At 38.8% G+C, this 19535-nt stretch overlaps 1 protein-coding gene across 1 annotated transcript; it reads left to right on the forward strand.

Annotated features, from left to right (window-relative positions):
- The first annotated feature begins 2737 nt into the window (after positions 1–2737).
- On the forward strand, positions 2738–17179 carry LOC139744340 (aqualysin-1-like). Its single transcript, XM_071654782.1, has 9 exons — positions 2738–2851; positions 3482–3604; positions 5984–6119; positions 10780–10889; positions 12075–12213; positions 13790–13974; positions 14853–15039; positions 15681–15797; positions 17026–17179. Exons 1-8 carry the CDS (start codon positions 2744–2746, stop codon positions 15794–15796), a joined length of 1104 nt encoding a protein of 367 aa, XP_071510883.1. The 5' UTR covers positions 2738–2743; the 3' UTR covers position 15797; positions 17026–17179.
- Positions 17180–19535: the final 2356 nt, after the last annotated feature.

The raw sequence follows: 19535 nt of genomic DNA on the forward strand, positions 1-19535 counted from the left end.
CAATTTCATTGAATGCAAGATTGATTCTAAAGTTATAGAATTCAGATTTTGCTCTATTTTCAACCGTCAGTACAAAACTTTAAATTTGCACAGGGGTCAATAAATAGTGCGTATGGTGTAGGCCTATGTGGTTAATACCCAGAAAATGGCCAGGGTTTGCACTGCTAGTGATTCATCTTGAAATATAACGCATGGGAACATGTGCATACATATTCATGTGAATTCATTTTACCCTTTATCATGAATTCAGACGAGCAGTGGCCAGGGCAATCCATCATGAATAAAGAAGTCATGTGCCTGGGAGCAAGAGACCAGAAGCATATATAATAATAATGGTCAACAGAGCTCTTAATAGGTGGTAATTATGTCCATTGTTCAGGGTAAAAAATTGTAATCACACACTCACAAACACATCATTTGTTCCCGTGTAAAGTTCATTCTTTTTTTTTACGGAGGATTAAAATTTGACCAAAATCTGGCACCAAATTTTGAAGTAAATTATGGATTTAATGAAACTGATTTATGTTTTCACATTCACCTCCAAACATAATAGGACACTAGGCGGCTACTACTCATATTATCAGTGACAATGTTAGCTGATATATAATTTTCGAACTATTAAGGATCAAAAGTGGAAAATTACACTTTTTGTAACACTAGTATATGCAAATCACATCGAAATGATAAATACTCCACACTAAATCACCAAGCGGGAAGGGATTCTCATAAAGCACTTGTTACCTCTTGTATAAGGTCCTGGTCTAGGTCTAAATAATTAGACCTAGACCTCATAACTTTGGCTCAGTCGGTAGCGCGTCTGCCTTCAGATGCAAAGGACCCGGGTTCGATTCCCGAGTCTCACTGAGCAATGTTGTGTGTAATCATATTACCGTCCCCTCTAGTAAGAGGGGACGGTGCTCTCTATCAGAGAGTACCGACCAGAGTGTTCCTCTCCCTGTCATGGGAACACTCTGTTCCTCTGATAGGACATAAAATGAGATCCTGTGTATAAGAGCACCCGTGTGTAGGCCTATAGACGTCCTTTGGTATAGAATGACATACCATAATCATAAGTAAGAACTATCTCTTCACTAAATCAATTCAAGAAGAGATATAAGTTGTATTCATTAGATTTACATAACGTGCAATGATCTTGCAACGTTTAAAACGATGTGTCATCTCTTTATGTAAATGTGTGTATATCATGTTAATCTGAAAGAATTGTTTTGTCATCGGCGTCCAACTTTAAGGCAATCAGCCTTCCTGTTGTGCCCTTACCCTTTTATAATTCTCCTTTTCCATTTGCTTTTCTTCTTCTTCTTCTATGCCCTGCATGCAGAGGGTTGTATGATTGTGATTGTGTCAGTGTGTTTTCTGCATCCATTGTGTTGTTTCATGAAAGTGTTAAAACGAACTTGAATTAACTTGAATGTAAGAGAGTCACAACCCCGTTACGTGATCAATTATCCCGCTTGAGTTATTGCTCGGTCACAAATACCATCAAGAACTGCTACGAACGCCGTGCGAACGATTCTTAGACAATTTTGTAAGATCTTCGTAAGAAGGCCGTACGATACATGCGTTCGTAGACCGTTCGTAAGTTCGTAGCCTGGTCGATGGTCTTGTCCAAGATTTATTTATTTTTTTAAACTTCGTATGAAACCCTCTCTTCTTAGGACCGCCGTACGAACATCGTCAGAACTACGCAAGATTTTGTAGGGTCGAGGGACAATTCTAGAAGCCTTAAATTTTTACGATGATTGTAAGAACGCCTTAAGTCGTTCATAGAGCGCTCTTACGTCTTTCGTATAAGAATGCCTTACGAACGGAGATTCGTATGGCTTCGACTTTGTCAGGCGTTCGTAAGGGACTCGTAAGGCGTAGGTACACAATTGTGCAACTGTTGAGTTTTAGTGGGTAAAATCCAAATGCGCGAAGTTCTAATCCTCACTCTGTTCTAGGTGTTCGACCAGAAAGCATCTCTGTTAAATATGGGACCGCTACAACCACTCGATCTTCTTCTTCCTCCTCCTCCTCACTTTCAAAAGCAGCTGCAGTTGTAGTCTCCTTGGTACTACTGCCATCTTGAAGTATAAACTTTCAACTGTTACAGAATATTCGACAGGACACGGCAGCGTCTTTTTAACAACCAGAAAAATGTCAAAAAAATATTCTAAAAACCTTCTTACAAATGACTTGAGAAGGCCGTGAGTTGCACGTACGACCATCTTACGACAAAAAAAAGACCGTAAGATGGCCATAAGTCTGACGAAAGAATAACTCAAGGCATTCTTACGACAAACATACGAATTCTAGGGCCATTGTATAACTGAAAATCATTTCGTTTCTCTAAAAGTTCTTAAGTTGTTCTTGCTAATTAAACAGCGTTCATACGAAATTCGTAAGAAGGGCGAAAGAATCTGCGCCCCATCTACGAATCTTTGTACGAACTCCAGAATTCGTACGATCGGTGGCATTCGTACGAACGCATCATTTGTACCAACTTTTGTGACCGTGCTTAACTCATGACAAAGAGCGGGGTGCATATAGCCCGGTGGAGCGGTCCCGTCTCACATCTAAACGGATCCCCCCCCCCCCCCCCCTCACGAATAGCTATAGTACAGCTGGATATATGGGGTACCCATCTTCTAAAATCTTAGATGGAAAATGAAACAAACGAACAAACAAACAACAAACAAAACCTCTCTCCGGTCTAACTTCTCTGCAGTGCAAAACACTCAAGATGCGTGCCTTCATTGCTCTTCTCTTCGTGGCCGTGGCCTCGGCCGAACTGGCCCCTCTCTATCGGCAGAAGGAGCCCATCCCGGGAAAATACATCGTCAAAATTAAGGTAAGTGAGCGGTGACAATGGGCAGAAGTCTTTTTCTTTTAATGGTGTATGGTATCCTTTTTTTTTCTGATATTCTGTGAGGGAATTCAGAAGACTTGCTCCGTTGATGTTGGTGTGCGATGAATTTGTGATATCTATTTGACTCCTCATTGGTTTTTACTTTTTTTCTTTCTTTAAAGAGAATGACCTTTTTTTTTTTCACTTGACTGTTATAAACCTTAGAATTATCACTTTCTTGTCCACCTTTTCCCCACTATCTGTGATCATGCAGTGGTACTTAAAGTTGGATTTCTTTTATTCCCAGCATAATCCGGCTACACTGGTTATAATCATGTACTTAATCCCAATCGTTTGGCTGAATTGGACATTCATTCATAAATGCAAGATAAAAGAATTCAACTCTTTTCTAAAATGCTACCACTTCAGAAATATCATACGGAAACAAACTTCACCAGGTGGACCTGATCATGAACATTTCACGATGGTAGCTAAGGGGCAGGGCGGCGCTACGTTTTTCAAAGTGGAATGGATATAATGATGATATTTGATTATGATAGACTAAATAAGTCTACAGCCAGCACAGAGTCTCGTCGAACATCTACCAATGCATGTGATGTAATCATTTGACAGAGCGGCTATGATCTCGACATCGCTGCGTCATCAGTTCGAACCAGTGGAGGTCGAGTTGGTTCAATCTACAGACGTGTCGTTCACGGATTTGCTGTCGAACTTACGGACCGAGTTCTCGATATTGTAAGAATTCACTTCTTCTTCTTCTTCTTCTTAAGCAAAAGTTATTATGAGATTTTTTCAGGCTGACTATAAGCACAGCTTATTGTTTGATTTGACGGCCATATCATATAGGGCCAGTTTCCATCTATCATTGATTGACACTCCCGATTTGTATTAAACACCTCGATTTTGCTGCATTATAGAAACGGCAACCACCCGTGATGTACTAAATGCAAAAAAAAAAAAAAAAAAAAAAAAAAAAAAAAAAGAGGAAAATATCGAGGACGAATATGTTTCCCGCTTAAAATAAACTGTATATATTTATCATAACATGCTCCAATGCAAATAGCATGCAATTATGATGTAAACATAGTATCTTTTTGAAATGCCACGAAGTTTTCCCTCTCTTCGGTGTAAAGCTTATTGCCTCGCCACCGTGAACGCCGCACAATATTTTGTGATGTTTATATACACTATCCGCTTTTACCACAGCATGTACGCCATAACCTGGCCAAATAAGCATACCAGAGTCATTCATGTATACCCACTGAAAACAGCCAACTAGTTTTCAACAAAACCGTTATGAGCATTCTGCTAACAAGCTGACTGCAGCACTTTTGTAAAATCACCTTTAGTCATGTTAGTTGTTATAATAATGCAATCATGCCGACCGCAAATGCAGTCATATTGTTTGACTCATCAGCCATGCAGAGTCAGTTCATTTACATTTACTATTTACTGAATTCCCTGATTTTGCACTCTACAGTTCGATTTTATTCTGTGGAAATTGTAAACTACCCGTGATGTATTAAATGCAAAAAAAAAAAAGAAAACATCGAGGGCGGATATGTTTCCCCCTTTTTAAATACCTTGAATGTAAACACCACACTGATGTGAATAGCGTGCAAGCGTGATGTAAATAAAGTACTATTTTGAAAAGTAAAAAAAGGAAGTCTTCTTCTTCTTCTTCTTATTATTATTATTATCATTAATATTATTCTTATTCTTATCTTTTTCTTATTCTTATTATTATTATCATTACTATCATTATTATTACTACTACTATAATTATCATTATTATCATTATTATTATCATATTTATGCGAAGGCAAAGCGATGACACAATTTTCGATGGCGAACGCGTGTTTTTTGTGTATTCTTTCCTGTGTGTGTGTGTGTGTGTGTGTGTGTGTGTTTGTGTTTTTTGTGTGCATTATTGCATCAGCCACATAGCATGTCTTCACAACAGTGGTTGTGATTAAAGACACATGATTCACTTTAAATAAAAGCAGTCTTGTAATATCACCACTCTAATGCTCCTTAATTTTCCATATCTGTAGTTTTTTTTTAATGAATCATAATTAGAAATAAATCATTTAGGACCAATATTTTCCACTGTGCTGCTGTGACTACTGTTGATTTATGACATCATTCGTGCATATACTTTATATTGTTTTTGAAAAAAATGCCCTTATCAGACGAATGGAGGAAAATCGACAACTTGTACCGCTTTGAATCACATATTTTTTTTTCGTATTTGATAATGGAAATAAATAAACTGTTGAACTGAAAACTATTGAATTGAATTTGGCTTCGATCTGCTAGAACAGATCCAGGTGACCTTGATCGTGATTGATTTATACCTTCCATTTTCAAAGTATATGAGAATTATAAAAAAAACAACAATATAGGACTCATTACATCTGTTTTCATAAAACGCCGCTATGAAATAGACGATATGGGTTTGTTTTTAGCGAAGACATATACAAAAAACAAATGCTGAATTACTTAAAACATATCATATCAGAGTTATACCTGCGAGCTGTAGTCTAGTAATTATTAGCTGGTCTAATTTCGAACATGTGACTGCTGTTTTATCACAGTAAGATTCTGCGTGTTACTTTTTGTTTTTGTTTGTCCTACAAAAATAATGCGTGCTTGTATGCAAAACCACCCACTCTTTGTAATTTCCATAACAATGATTTGTAAATATCATTGTATACAGAAATGTTTGTGGCATGGCGTAAACCATAAAGAAAATTCATCATATTTTATTTTCTTCTTTTGATTCTAACTTCAACTGCTATACATTTGTTAAGTTAAGCTTGTTAATTTAATTTCCCCGGATCTATAGAATTTTTATAATTGACAATAATTGCAATGTCTTTTTTGTTTTGGATGGTTGCGTACACACGCACGCGCGCGCGCGCACACACACACACACACACACATACATAAGATATAAATTCCATTTGTCCATCTGTGTGGGTGGGTATGTGTTTATTGTGTATTTGTTAGCTCATAAAAAAAAAACAATTTTTTCTTTGAAATTGCTCCTCAAAACCGCCCCATTACAGTTGTACGAAGCATAATTATGTCGAAACCTTCATTGACGTGCAGGTGCGTCGACTTCCCGCCGTAGATTACATCGAGGAAGATGGCGTTATCCGTGCTATGGGCGCTACGTGGGGTCTCGACCGCATCGACCAGAGAGACATCCCCTTGGACGGTTCCTACAACCCGGGCACCTCAGGTGGTAAGTAGTTTTGTAGGGGTCATCCCACGAGACCGACACCCACGAGTCATACGGCCCACGTGTCATACGGCTCATGAATTCGACACTAGGCAAATAAGGCCCATGAGTTCGACACTAGGTAAAAACAGCCCACGAGTTCGACATTACAACACGGGACTAGATGTTTCGGTCTCGTCGGCTGTGTTTGCTTAAGGTGTCGAACTCATGGGCTGTATGAAACATGGGCTGTATTAATGATTCGTGTGTCGGTTTCGTGACGAGCAACGGTTTTCTCGGACATAGAGCACAGTGCATAATTTGTGTCTACACGTGATCACTGTTGCCTTTTTTTTTTTGTGGCGGGACTTCCAATGGGTTTACGTCATTAAAATGCATGGCCGTCACCAGGGGGGGGGGGGGGGGTGCGTTGGGTGCGAACGCACCCCCCTTCAGACCCTAAAAAACAAAAAAAAAAAAACAAAAAAAAACAACAACAACAACAACAACAACCTTCAGTCTGCGAGCGACCTCAACGCCGGACAAATGATTATCATTTTTTATCTATTTATTTATTTTTGTGAAATTTTGCATCGGGGACAAAAAAAAAAAAAAAAAAAAAATCGTGGGCAAAAGCAATTCGCACCCCTGGTTCTGGCAGCACTGATTTTATACATAATTATCTACTAGTGCAAGTGTATTCTATACAGTGTTGACTATATACATAGATTTTGGACATCCTTCCCATACTTGGTCACTTCGACGCCACCTCGCTGGTCATACCTCCCTCAGTCATGAACATAAACCGACACCCTTGACTACCAGTGGCGGATCCAGGGGGAGGGGCGCACCGGGCGTCTCCGCCCCCTCTTAATTTCCAAAGCGAAAAAGTATAGCTACAAACGGCAGTTTTTGGACTGTAAAATGTCAAAATTTTCAAGCTCGCTCGCTGGCATTTAGTCGTAATGCCATTCTCCTGAAGTTGCTGCCAGTAATTGCCGGCAGTTCCACCCGGTGCCCCCCCCCCCCCTTACTGCAAAAAATATAGTTACAAACGGCAGTTTTGGGACTGTAAAATGTCACAATTTTCAAGCTCGCTCGCTCCGCTCGCTCGCATTTAAATTCTCCTCATATTGCTGCCAGTAATTGCCAGCAGTTGCGCCCGGTGCGCCCCCTCAATTTCCAAAGCAAAAAAAGATATAGCATCAAACGGCAGTTTTGGGACTGTAAAATGTCAAAATTTTCAAGCTCGCTCGCGTTTAATCTTTATGCAATTCCCCTGATGTTACTGCCAGTAATCGTCCAGTTGCGTCCGGTGCGCCCCCCTTAATTTCCAAAGCGAAAAAATATAGCTACAAACGGCAGTTTTTCTACTGTAAAATGTCAAAATTTTCAAGCTCGCTCTCTTCGCTCGCTCGCATTGAATCGTTATTCATTTCACCTGATGTTGCTGCCAGTAATTGCCAGCAGTTGCGCCCGGTGGCATGCGCTCCACCCCCACCTTAATTTCCAAATCGAAAAAATATGGCTAGGAACGGCAGTTTTTGGACTGTAAAATGTAAAATTTTCAAGCTCGCTCGCATTTAATTGTTATGCAATTCCCCTGATGTTACTGCCAGTAATTGTCTGCAGTTGCGCCCGGTGCGGCCCCCCTTAATTTCCAAAGCGAAAAAATATAGCTACAAACGGCAGTTTTTCTACTGTAAAATGTCAAAAATTTTAAGCTCGCTCTCTTCGCTCGCTCGCATTGAATCGTTATGCAATTCACCTGATGTTGCTGCCAGTAATTGCCAGCAGTTGCTCCCGGTGGCATGCGCTCCCCCCCCCTTCCCTTAATTTCCAAAGCGAAAAAAATATGGCTAAGAATGGCAGTTTTTGGACTGTAAAATGTAAAATTTTCAAGCTCGCTCGCATTTTATCGTAATGCAATTCACCTGATGTTGCTGCCAGTAATTGCCAGCAGTTCCGCCCGGTGCGCCCCTCCCTTAATTTCCAAAGCGAAAAAATATGGCTAAGAACGGTAGTGTTTGGACTGTAAAATGTAAAATTTTCAAGCTCGCTCTCTTCGCTCGCTCGCATTTAATCTTTATGCAATTCCCATGATGTTACTGCCAGTAATTGTCTGCAGTTGCGCCCGGTGCCCCCCCCCCCCCTTAATTTCCAAAGCGAAAAAATATAGCTACAAACGGCAGTTTTTCTACTGTAAAATGCCAAAATTTTCAAGCTCGCTGTCTTCGCTCGCTCGCATTGAATCGTTATTCAATTCACCTGATGTTGCTGCCAGTGCCAGTAATTGCCAGCAGTTGCGCTCGGTGGCATGCGCTCCCCCCACCCCCCTTAATTTCGTAAGCGAAAAAATATGGCTAAGAACGGCAGTTTTTGGACTGTACAATGTAAAATTTTCGAGCTCGCTCAAGCTCTCTTCGCTCGCTCGCATTTAATCGTTATGCAATTCACCTGATGTTGCTGCCAGTAATTGCCAGCAGTTGCGCCCGGTGGCATGCGCTTCCCCCCCCCCTCCCTTAATTTCCAAAGCGAAAAAAATATGGCTAAGAATGGCAGTTTTTGGACTGTAAAATGTAAAATTTTCAAGCTCGCTCGCATTTTATCGTTATGCAATTCACCTGATGTTGCTGCCAGTAATTGCCAGCAGTTGCGCCCGGTGGCATGCGCTCCCCCCCCCCCCCCTCCTCCCTTAATTTCCAAAGCGAAAAAAATATGGCTAAGAATGGCAGTTTTTGGACTGTAAAATGTAAAATTTTCAAGCTCGCTCTCTTCGCTCGCTCGCATTTAATCTTTATGCAATTCCCCTGATGTTACTGCCAGTAATTGTCTGCAGTTGCGCCCGGTGCGCCCCCCTTAATTTCCAAAGCGAAAAAATATAGCTACGAACGGCAGTTTTTCTACTGTAAAATGTCAAAATTTTCAAGCTCGCTCTCTTCGCTCGCTCGCATTGAATCGTTATTCAATTTACCTGATGTTGCTGCCAGTGCCAGTAATTGCCAGCAGTTGCGCTCGGTGGCATGCGCTCCCCCCTTAATTTCCAAAGCGAAAAAATATGGCTAAGAACGGCAGTTTTTGGACTGTAAAATGTAAAATTTTCAAGCTCGCTCTCTTCGCTCGCTCGCATTTAATCGTTATGCAATTCACCTGATGTTGCTGCTAGTAATTGCCAGCAGTTCCGCCCGGTGCGCCCTCCTCCCTTGATTTCTAAAGCGAAAAAATATGGCTAAGAACGGCAGCTTTTGGACTGTAAAATGTAAAATTTTCAAGCTCGCTCTCTTCGCTCGCTCGCATTTAATCGTTATGCAATTCATCTGGTGTTGCTGCTAGTAATTGCCAGCAGTTCCGCCCGGTGCGCCCCCTCCCTTTATTTCCAAAGCGAAAAAACTATACCAACAAACGGCAGGGTTTTTTTTTACTGTAAAATGTCAAAATATTCAAGCTCGCTCGCTTGCATTTAATTGTTATGCCTTTCTCCTGATGTTGCTGCCAGTAATTGCCGGCAGCTGCGCCCGGTGCGCCCTCCCCCTTTATTTCCAAAGCGAAAAAATATAGCTCCAAATGGTAGTTTTTTTACTGTAAAAGATGAAATCCTAGCTTCGCCGGTGCCCTTTCCCCGCTTGGTTTCCCTCAACAACAGTAAAAGTCTATATAGGGATTGAGAGCTTCCTATATTCCGAATGTCTGTCAAAAAAAAAAAAAAAAATCTCGTTACATTAGGGTCAAAACGCACCCCCCTTGAAAAAAAGCTGGTGACGCCCCTGAAATGTATTACCCCAGCACATAGTTACATACAGTTCTATACTTGCATGAATATAGTTGACAGCACCACCTTTCTGTTCTTTTTTCTGGTGCTTCTCGAGTTATCTTTGTGTGTGTGTGTGTGTGTGTGTTAATGTACATAGTGTTACTTAAGTTCCGCACCATATTAAAGGTACACTGAAATCCCATGTCGATTGAATTCTTGTTACGTATTTTTGATTATCATAATGTGGTAGTGTTTGCTGAAGCAGTAGGGACGGTACGTGTAATACAATGATAGTACCATTATGTTCATGGCTCTGTACGAATAGGCATTACAGTGGACTCCCGGTATAACGAAGTCTTCGGGACCGGCAGTTTTCTTTCGTTATATCGAAATTTCGTTATAACCGAACAAATAAACAATAGAAATACATTGAGTAAATAATGTTGTGACCTAAATTTTTTAGTTCGTTGTAACCGGAATTTCGCTTTGGCCGTATTCGTTATATAGACGGGAGTGCACTGTATTACAGTACGAAGGGATATAGTTTGTAAACCCAATATAACAGCCTTTAAGATTGTTTTACAACTGCTTGGTTCATTGAGGATATCCCTGTTCTCGTAGATTTTTCAGTCCAATCATTTCATTATCATTTAACGCATGTTTTTTAGTATGGCCAGCGATCATTAAAAATGTATATACACTCAAAACGCAGTGCCAAGTCAAAAAAGAAATATATATATAAATATATACATGTATAGAAAAGAAATACGCTGATTCTATAGGCATGGTATATCTAAGATGTGATGGCTATTTCAACATTGAACCACTCCCTTCTTCGTAGAAAGTGGTAAAACACTTGTACGGTCAATCACTAATCTCATCAGTTTCAGCTACCTTATTCCTGTTTCAATATATTCCTCTTGGCGCGAACAGGTGGCTCGGGTAGAACTGTATGGGTTATAGACACTGGTGTTCTCCATACCCATAACCTGTTCGGCGGCCGCGCTACGCAAGAGAAGAACTGCGCCGGCGATGGAAAAAATGTAAGTAAGCCCACTCGCTTTGATTAGTGACAGATTTGAACTTGAGCCCCATTATTGAACCTGATACAACATTCATATAGTAAAAGTTGAAGGCAATTTAATCACTCACCTACCTCTCAGCTCCTTGGTTTGGTTGGTTTTATTGTTGCACATTCCACATTCTGCAAGTAAAGTGTAAACATATAAAGATTCAAATGTGCACATTGTCAAAATACAAATAAGAGAATGAATACATTTGAAATATGAAGAATCTACCTAGAAACATTGCTTCCTAGAAAAATTGACCTCCTACATGAAATTCACGGTTATGACGAATGACAAAATTATGAAGTGGGAAATACATGCGTTGAAGAATACAACAAAATGAACGTCCATTACATTATCTAGTTACAAAAGATCGATGTGATCACCACGCTTTTGTAAATAATCACATTATTCTCCTTTTTACATGTAGGAATATGATAGACCGATAAACAAACAACTATTTTAATGATATGTATGCTATACTAGATAGTGGTGCTTGCAATTTGCAGGAGCTTATATTAGGGAGCTTTAGATTTTAGACGCGCGGACGTTCAGAGGGAAAAAAAAACATGATCTGAGTGTGCGTAGAAGCGTGCGTCAACTTGACCCGCGCTGCTGGGCACGCTCAGATCATGTTTTTCCCCTTTGAACGTCCGCGCGTCTAAAATCTAAAGCTCCCTATTTTCCCCAAGTCCACCGTTGTATTCACACCCCAATAAATGCCTGATTCCTTCCAAAGCTGTAAGAATGTATTTTGGCAGAAAAAAATCAATTCATTCAAAATCAAAAATCAAAAAGACCACACGACAGTTAAAAACACGTTATCTCTCATTTAAGTATGGTAGATAAACATAATATAATATATGCCATCACTGTTGAAGAGTAACAGCTGTTCACGAATGCTCCAGGATCTACGAGCGTCGCGCTTTGGGCATGAAAGGTATTCTCTTTCGAAACATTTCCCCCTTCCCCATTCCCAGCGTTTTCGCATACTTTCCACATTTTGCAAACTTAAACAATCCGTTTATTTCACATTGTAATGTAATCTATACATTCACCTGTATGTTTCCGCTGGAAATGGATAAATGAGTAAGTGAATGAATTGATAAATGAAACATCTTCAACGATTTGGTTTTTAATTTTTCTTCGCAAAATGATCAGTATGATTGCGATGGGCATGGGACTCATTGTGCTGGTACGGTAGGCTCCAGCACCTACGGAGTTGCCCAGAGCGTCACCATCAAAGGAATCAAAGTTCTGGGATGCGACGGAACCGGATCCACTTCTGATGTTATAGAGGGTAAATAAGCTAAATATTCCATAATTCAGCAACATGATAGTGTCGAACTATCTTTACAATGCTTTCAATCGTCCTGCCGATAGAACGTTTCTCCCAATGTATCACTCGATCTAAAGATTATGCTTACCAATTTATTTTCCCCAAAATTATAGTATTAATTGGTTTATTGTAAATTGTTATAGTTTCGAATATGATTTTTTTTTTTTTTGGGGGGGGGGGGGGTGGATAGTATTAGTTGGTTTCGTTCTCCTCTCTAAAGCTCTCAACTCTGAACACTGTACACTATCTCTTTTCTTCTTTTTTTCTCTTCTCTTCTCTATAATTTTCCTATTCGGGCACCCCCTTATTCTTGTCTCTTATTGTCGGTGTTGTCCTGTTATGCACCTTGTATCGACCTTTCCGGTCAAATGATATTGAAAATACTTGAAAATTTGACGTTATCTACCCTATAATGTGTTTATATGTACTCTGAGAGAGAAGTAGAGAGGGAGAAAAGAATTTACAAGCCGTAACATGTAAGGGCCGTTGTCCAAGTCAAGCAATTTGCTTATCGATAACTGCTTCTACCACCAGAATTCTTTAAGATATGCCGTGAAATATATCACATGCGTATCATTCACATTATTATAATATATGTAATGATAACTCTTGTTTATATTTTCATGCGTTGTGAATATTTCTAATATTATCATATACTGATCTTTTTTATATTTCATATTATTTTCATACATCAAAAAAGTGGCGAAATAAAACTTACTGAAAAAAAAACCAAAAAGTTTGAGTCTCGTGTTTTGAAACTTACAATCCATCAGTCAAAGTATTAACTTTATATATTTGGACGTTCAGGTCACTTAACATGAGATTCTGACATTGAAACCAAGATCAATGGAACACAAAAAAAAAACCCAACAACATTAAAATGAGACAGCATACGCAACTTTTCAGTTTCATATTCAATTTCCAATTTTGAAAAAAAGAATAATGTCAGGTGAAACCATTTCTAATGTTAATAATGTGTTACTGATATTGCTACATCACTTGGCTTCTCTGTATTTTCTTAAGAATATTTGTTGCAGTGTTGTTGTTGTTGTTGTTTTTTAAATCATTTCCAGTCAGTCATAATAGATATCTGTTTTTTATTCCCTAAATCTGATTTTTATCTGGGACCTACAACTAAGCAAGCTATATTTTGTGATTTTGGTGTCGTATGGTCGCATTTTTTTTCCTGTGTCATTTTCATGTGGAATATGAAAATAAATTGAAATTGAAATTGAAATAAAGAAGAGCCCACAGATTTTCGAAAGCACATGCAGTCTTGACGAATACCCCGCCAAAACAAAACAAACCAAAATAAAACAAACCAAAATTGTAACCTGCTGGTCCACTTTATAATGATTACCAAATTCCTGCTAGGATTCGCTCACCTGTCTGCCTGAAGGCAAAAAAAACAACAACCAAAAAACCAAAAAAAAAAATCAAAATATTGAAAAAAAATCGTGAGATGCTATGCGTAGTGTTGAGGGAGTGTCGTTATCATGAAAGTAAATCGCCACAAACTGAAACGCTCTCTCAATAGGGGTTGACTACGTAGCGGAGAAAGGCAGTAAGTACGATATTGCCTCCATGTCTCTCGGCGGAGGCACGTCCATTATGATGGACAACGCAGTTGAGGAGCTGATGGCTAAAAGCATATTCGCCGTCGTTGCTGCTGGCAATGAGGATACGGATGCATGCAACGGCTCGCCAGCTCGGGTTTCTGGCGTAAGTATACCAGCATTATAGGACAAATTCACCCAGTTAGGTGTGTGGATTGAGTAAAACACACCTGTGAAAGTTTGAGGAAAATCGGACAATCTGTTCAAAAGTTATACATTTTTTTTAAAGTTTCAGTGCCGCCATCGCTGGATAAGAAGACTATAACAGTTTGGGATGTCACTGTACTGCAATGACTGCAGGACAAACATTTATAAAGAACATAATATAAAAGAATTCAATATATTTTCATATACGTCTTCAGCACTGGGACCAATATTATCATCATGTGTCAGTAACAAGTCGGGGGAATGTGTACTTTTCACAATTAAATAAATTTTGTGGAATTCTATTCATATTTTCTATTTCGTTGTACATACGTGACATCACGAAGTCTAGTAGTCTTCTCATCCAGCGATATCTACACAGAAACTTCAACTATTCATAACTTTTGAACCCGTATTGTCAGATTTTCCCCAAATTGTCACTCATGTGTTCTACTACTATTGTTGTATTCACACATAAAATATTTGAGTGAACGTGTCCTTTATTGTGCTCTTTTCATCATGACTGATGAACGAAATTTAAATGCATGCGTTTTGAGTATTTGAAATTGCAGGACTATGACCACCCTTTTATTGTATCATAGCCCACCAGTGATTGCTGAATAGACACAGTGCCTGCCTATGTAATGCGTACATCTTAATCTTCTAAAGATATAGATGGAATCTCATTAACGGTAATTTGTATCATTTAAGTAAGAACGTGGGGGTGGAGGTCCTTCCAACATTTTGTCTCCATCACCTATCTGCTCATATACTTCTCCGTCACTTGTCTGTCAAATATGTAGAAATAGCATATCAATTGCTTGATCCCATCGAACAAAGGCAATCACTGTCGGAGCCACCAGCATCGACGACAGCCGCTGGCACTGGAATGCCTGGCAAGGCTCCAACTACGGCTCCTGCCTTGACATCTTCGCGCCTGGTGAGGATATCACCTCCACATGGTACACAAGCAACTCTGCCACCAACACCATCTCCGGAACGTCCATGGCGACCCCCCACGTTGCAGGTACGTTAGGGATATGGTATGCATTTTAGTGAGTCATAGATATGGTAAGATATTTTTGGCTTTTAATATTATTTTGCGGCACGTAGGCCTATTGCTTAATGTAGTTCAATTCAATTTTACTGTCGTACCATTTTGAAATGGAAAAAACAAAGTATATAAAACAATGGATTATTAATAATTTCGTGATAGAATTATTTCACGACTCTGATGGCGAATGCAAATCATATATATATATATATATATATATATATATATAAAGTTAAATCCGGGCGGTATATAATAATGAGACGAAGGAAACATGTAATGACGTCAAATGCCTTGCTTGGAATTAAAAAAAAAAAAATTGTGTGATCAGACGCACATGGGTTAACGGCTATCTCGAGGCGGTACTTGTAAGTCAACGGTTCTTTTCTTTGTTTGTTTATACGCTTGAATTTAGTTTTTAAAAATTGTGACACAAAATGAACGTACTCAGTGCATGGACATGACAAAATACAAATGTAGGGCCTACTGCTTTAAAAAAAAAAAATAAGCTGTGAGTACAATATGTCTGAGTGCATTCATCACATTTCATTCGCTTACCACTAAAGCTGTAGACTAATGGTGAATATGTTTAATGCATGGGTCTCTTAAATCTCCAGGTGCGCTTGCACTTTACGGCGGATGGAACGCTTGGAACACTATCTTGAACCAAGCAACCTCTAACCGCCTTTCAAACATCGAGAGCGGTTCTCCAAACAAACTGCTCTACGTCTAAGGTGACTAGAAAACTAATTTGTATAATTCTTTGCACCCTGCACTATCCGACTCCGTAGCCAGTTTAACCTTAGCAATTAATGATAAAATCGAAATATTCCCCACATATACACTGAATATCAGTTCAAAGAAAATAAATATAAATGATAATTGTGTTTTTGGAATGCCTCGAAAGGGACATTATTTTGTTAAATTAGTTCCAACATACAAGTGCAATAGGGCAACGTTGATTCTCTCAAAATCCACCAAACGATAAAATTTGAGTGATATGATTATGTATTCTTTCAAGGAAAATAGTGCAAGGATCTTAGCCACACATGAAATTGTACAGGTTGGACAATACAAGTAGGATTTTCCACGAGCCTATAAGCTTCTGGTTTAATCAGTTAATTGTCCATTGATTGTATACCTAAAGAGAAGAAATATCTGCCTCAATTAACTCAAAAGATATTAATGATATACCTGTGTGATGCGGAAGAAAAAAGAGTCAGGAGATAGAGAGATAAAAAGTAAGAGACGAAGAGAAATGAAGACGACAGGAAAGACGACGGAAAAGAAGCAAGAAGAGAGTACCTGTAGAAGATAAAACGGGATGTATACTTTGTGGGTGACGTTAGCTATTCCGAATATTCGTTATTCCGAAACAGAAATTCCCTATACATAGACGTTCATCATTCCAATCATTTATGGCGTCATTCCGAATATTCGTATTTCTGTAGCTGAAGTAAGGTTTGTTAATCCGGAAATGACAGAAAGAAAGTTATTTCGAAGTTTCGTTGATCCGAAAATGAAATAAGGTTCGTTAATCCGAAAATATAAAGACATCAGGTACTAACAAACCTCCGGAATTACGAACTTTTTTTTTCTTTTTCGAAATAACAAACATTCGGATTAATGCCCCTTAATATCATTATCGATTTAACGAATCTCCGGAATAACGAATTCACTTTAATCTCAAATTAACGAGCCTTCGGAATTATATTGTAACCTGTCCAGCTGTCACACATATTTTGATTAACTTTCACTTATCTTTCCTTTATCCGCACTATGAAAAAAAAAAAAAAAAAAAAAAAAAAAACCTGTTTGGGGAAACATCGCAAGTAACTTAGAAAATATAACCATTGATAACTAAGAACATTTCAAAGTCACGAAGTCTTTAAGTTGTAAGCTCTCTATATACCAGGCTCTACAAAAACGTCTTTCGTTTTTTTTTTTCCTGCCATATTACAGATGGAGAAACGAAGCACCACGGCTTGCAAGATCAACGTTCGCAATCCTTTAAACTTCTAAGAGTCGTTTTGATTTTGCTTCCGAATTGTATGATCATGTAATAACATGTTGCTTTTTTTTTTGGGGGGGGGTTCAGTTTGATCTCAAAGCTGCATTTTCCACAAAAATCATACATAAATGAAGAATGCACGCATAATACGAACGAAAATATAAGCAATAAATTCGCAGTACATGATTATGATACTCGTAAGGAGCTGCCCGAGCTGGCTACAATTTGGTCAGCTCTTATACATTTTTCTCATTATAATTACACACATGAAATTGTGACCTAACCCTAGGATTATTAATTCACTAGGAGACAGAGAAAATGTATTCATCGTCATACTTTTAGCTTTGGTTTCTCAAAGAATGTTATGTTTTGAATCCCAAAGAGAATATGGCCCTTTGGGGAAAAATGTTGATTATTAAGTATGATTGGAACAAATGTCTTGAAATATTGAAAAAAAAAGATCTACGAAACAATTATTTCCAGGTTGAATGAAAGAAATGCAGGAGTCTACCATCGCAAGAAGATAGGTGAAGGCAGCCTAAAAAAAGAAAGAAAATAAACACAGAGTAATGGGCAACTTGCCAGTAAAACTGGTTTTAAACAGAGGGAAGTGAGTTGGGGAGGAAGACACGAAGAACAGTGATAACCTAAGTGTGCAATGGTATTTTCTTTTTCCTGTGGGGTCCATAGTGCAATTATCTACCCCCTAGACAATTGCCCCAGACCCTTCCACTGACCCTAACCCTTATCCTAATCCTGTACCTAATCCTAACCCTAACCTGAACTCTAACCCTAAACCTAACCCATACCCTAATCTTTCCTCTTACCCTATCACTTACCAGTATTTAGCCGGAGGTTGATTGCCCTGATACGTTTCCTTAGGTATCCCCAGCAACACCACACCAGATAAAACAGTTTCTTCCTATATAGGTATACCCAACAGTGAGACGCTCCCAAGAGTGGCTATAATGCACTACACGAAAACTTTTCCAAAGCCAATGTTTTGGTATTTCATATTCATATATATATATATATATATATATATATATATGGAAAACAAGAAAGGCACCATTCATGAGATATAGTGCAGTTGGGGAATGATCCAAAACCTATGTCTGATAATTAACAATGTCACAAAAATCTTAACTCGAGGTAGGCCTATTGCGTCTATTCTGTAGTTGTAGAGGCATCATGGAATGTTCTGTTGTAATGATTGGGTGAATAAACTATAGAAATGACTTGCAGATTCGTGTGTGTTTATCTCGTGAAAATGTGTACAAATCATTGCAATACATGTAAGTGTCAAGTTGCAATAGTTGAAAGAAAATGAGGTGAAAATGTTGACATGAGCATGAGTGCTGAGCTATGTGATGTGTGTGTGTGTGTGGGGGGGGGGGGTGGTCATCCCACGAGCCCAACAATGAAACTAGACTTGGAATTTGTCAACACTGACAAATTAGGTGATCCGATCTTTTCGAAAATCAATGATTTGAGTCCTGATCCCAATAGGCATGACCGTAAAGGTTTTATCTGTGTATATGGACATTGGCCGTGTGATGTTTGGATTCTCATTTAGAAAAAAGGGAGTCAGGTCTGCCATCTTTGGTGCCATATTCCGTATACACTATAACGAAGATACAGAATGAAGTATATTTGACCATCGACCCCACTTTGCATAGCCAAGATGGCATCTGAGAAAAAAGTGGTTATTTTGTGAAATGATCCTGGTAATGTGGTCTTTGTGTGTGCAAAATATTGGAAAGATAGGACATGTATTCATCAAGATACAGGATGATACATTTGTGACCTTTGACCCTAATTTACCTACCCAAGATGGTGTTCGATCAAGTAGTTGTTACCTTATAAAATAATGTACGTCACATGAACTAAACATGTGCAAAATATGGGGGTACTAGGGAATGTCTTTCATGTGTTATTGCAAAGAAATTTGCAAAAAGAAAGAAATATGAAAATACATCGAAGCTAAGCTTTAATTTAAGAGAAGTTTTTCGACGTAATTTCGACGTCGTTTGAAAAAACGGAGGACACATTGCCTATAGCGCAAAGTCTCAGCTACAACATATTAAAATCTGGGAGAAATTCACTGTAGGGTAAGTGAGATAGTGCTCGATAAAGACAGTCATGTTAATTTTTCTTTTCAAGAAAAACTGCACTCCTATAGAGATAACTCGCAAATGGGTCAAATTTGACAAGGTTACCTTCAATCTATTTTTACGAGGTGAAGACTTCATCCAGCGAAATATTTGATGATTAAAACTAATAGAGCATTAAGTAAGCTACAACATACTGAAATCTGGGTGAAAATTGGCCAAGGATAAGTGAGATACGCTCGAGTAAACTTGAAATTTGATGACGTCATTTTGAAAATTCACTTTTTTATTTTATTAAGAAATTTGATATCTTTTCATCATTTTCCAGCATCGCCACCCCATGCAATGAC

Source organism: Diadema antillarum, unplaced genomic scaffold, assembly GCF_040938485.1.
Source record: "Diadema antillarum isolate AM-2024a unplaced genomic scaffold, OU_Dant_1.0 seq00001161_RagTag, whole genome shotgun sequence".
Lineage (NCBI taxonomy): Eukaryota > Metazoa > Echinodermata > Echinoidea > Diadematoida > Diadematidae > Diadema > Diadema antillarum.

Bases quoted from the DNA above. Each gene is read 5' to 3' on its own strand.
- LOC139744340 (XM_071654782.1), top strand. From the start codon at position 2,744: ATGCGTGCCTTCATTGCTCTTCTCTTCGTGGCCGTGGCCTCGGCCGAA. The intron at 3,605-5,983 runs GTAAGAATTCAC...ATTGACGTGCAG, and splicing joins CGGACCGAGTTCTCGATATT to GTGCGTCGACTTCCCGCCGT. The intron at 6,120-10,779 runs GTAAGTAGTTTT...TGGCGCGAACAG, and splicing joins CAACCCGGGCACCTCAGGTG to GTGGCTCGGGTAGAACTGTA.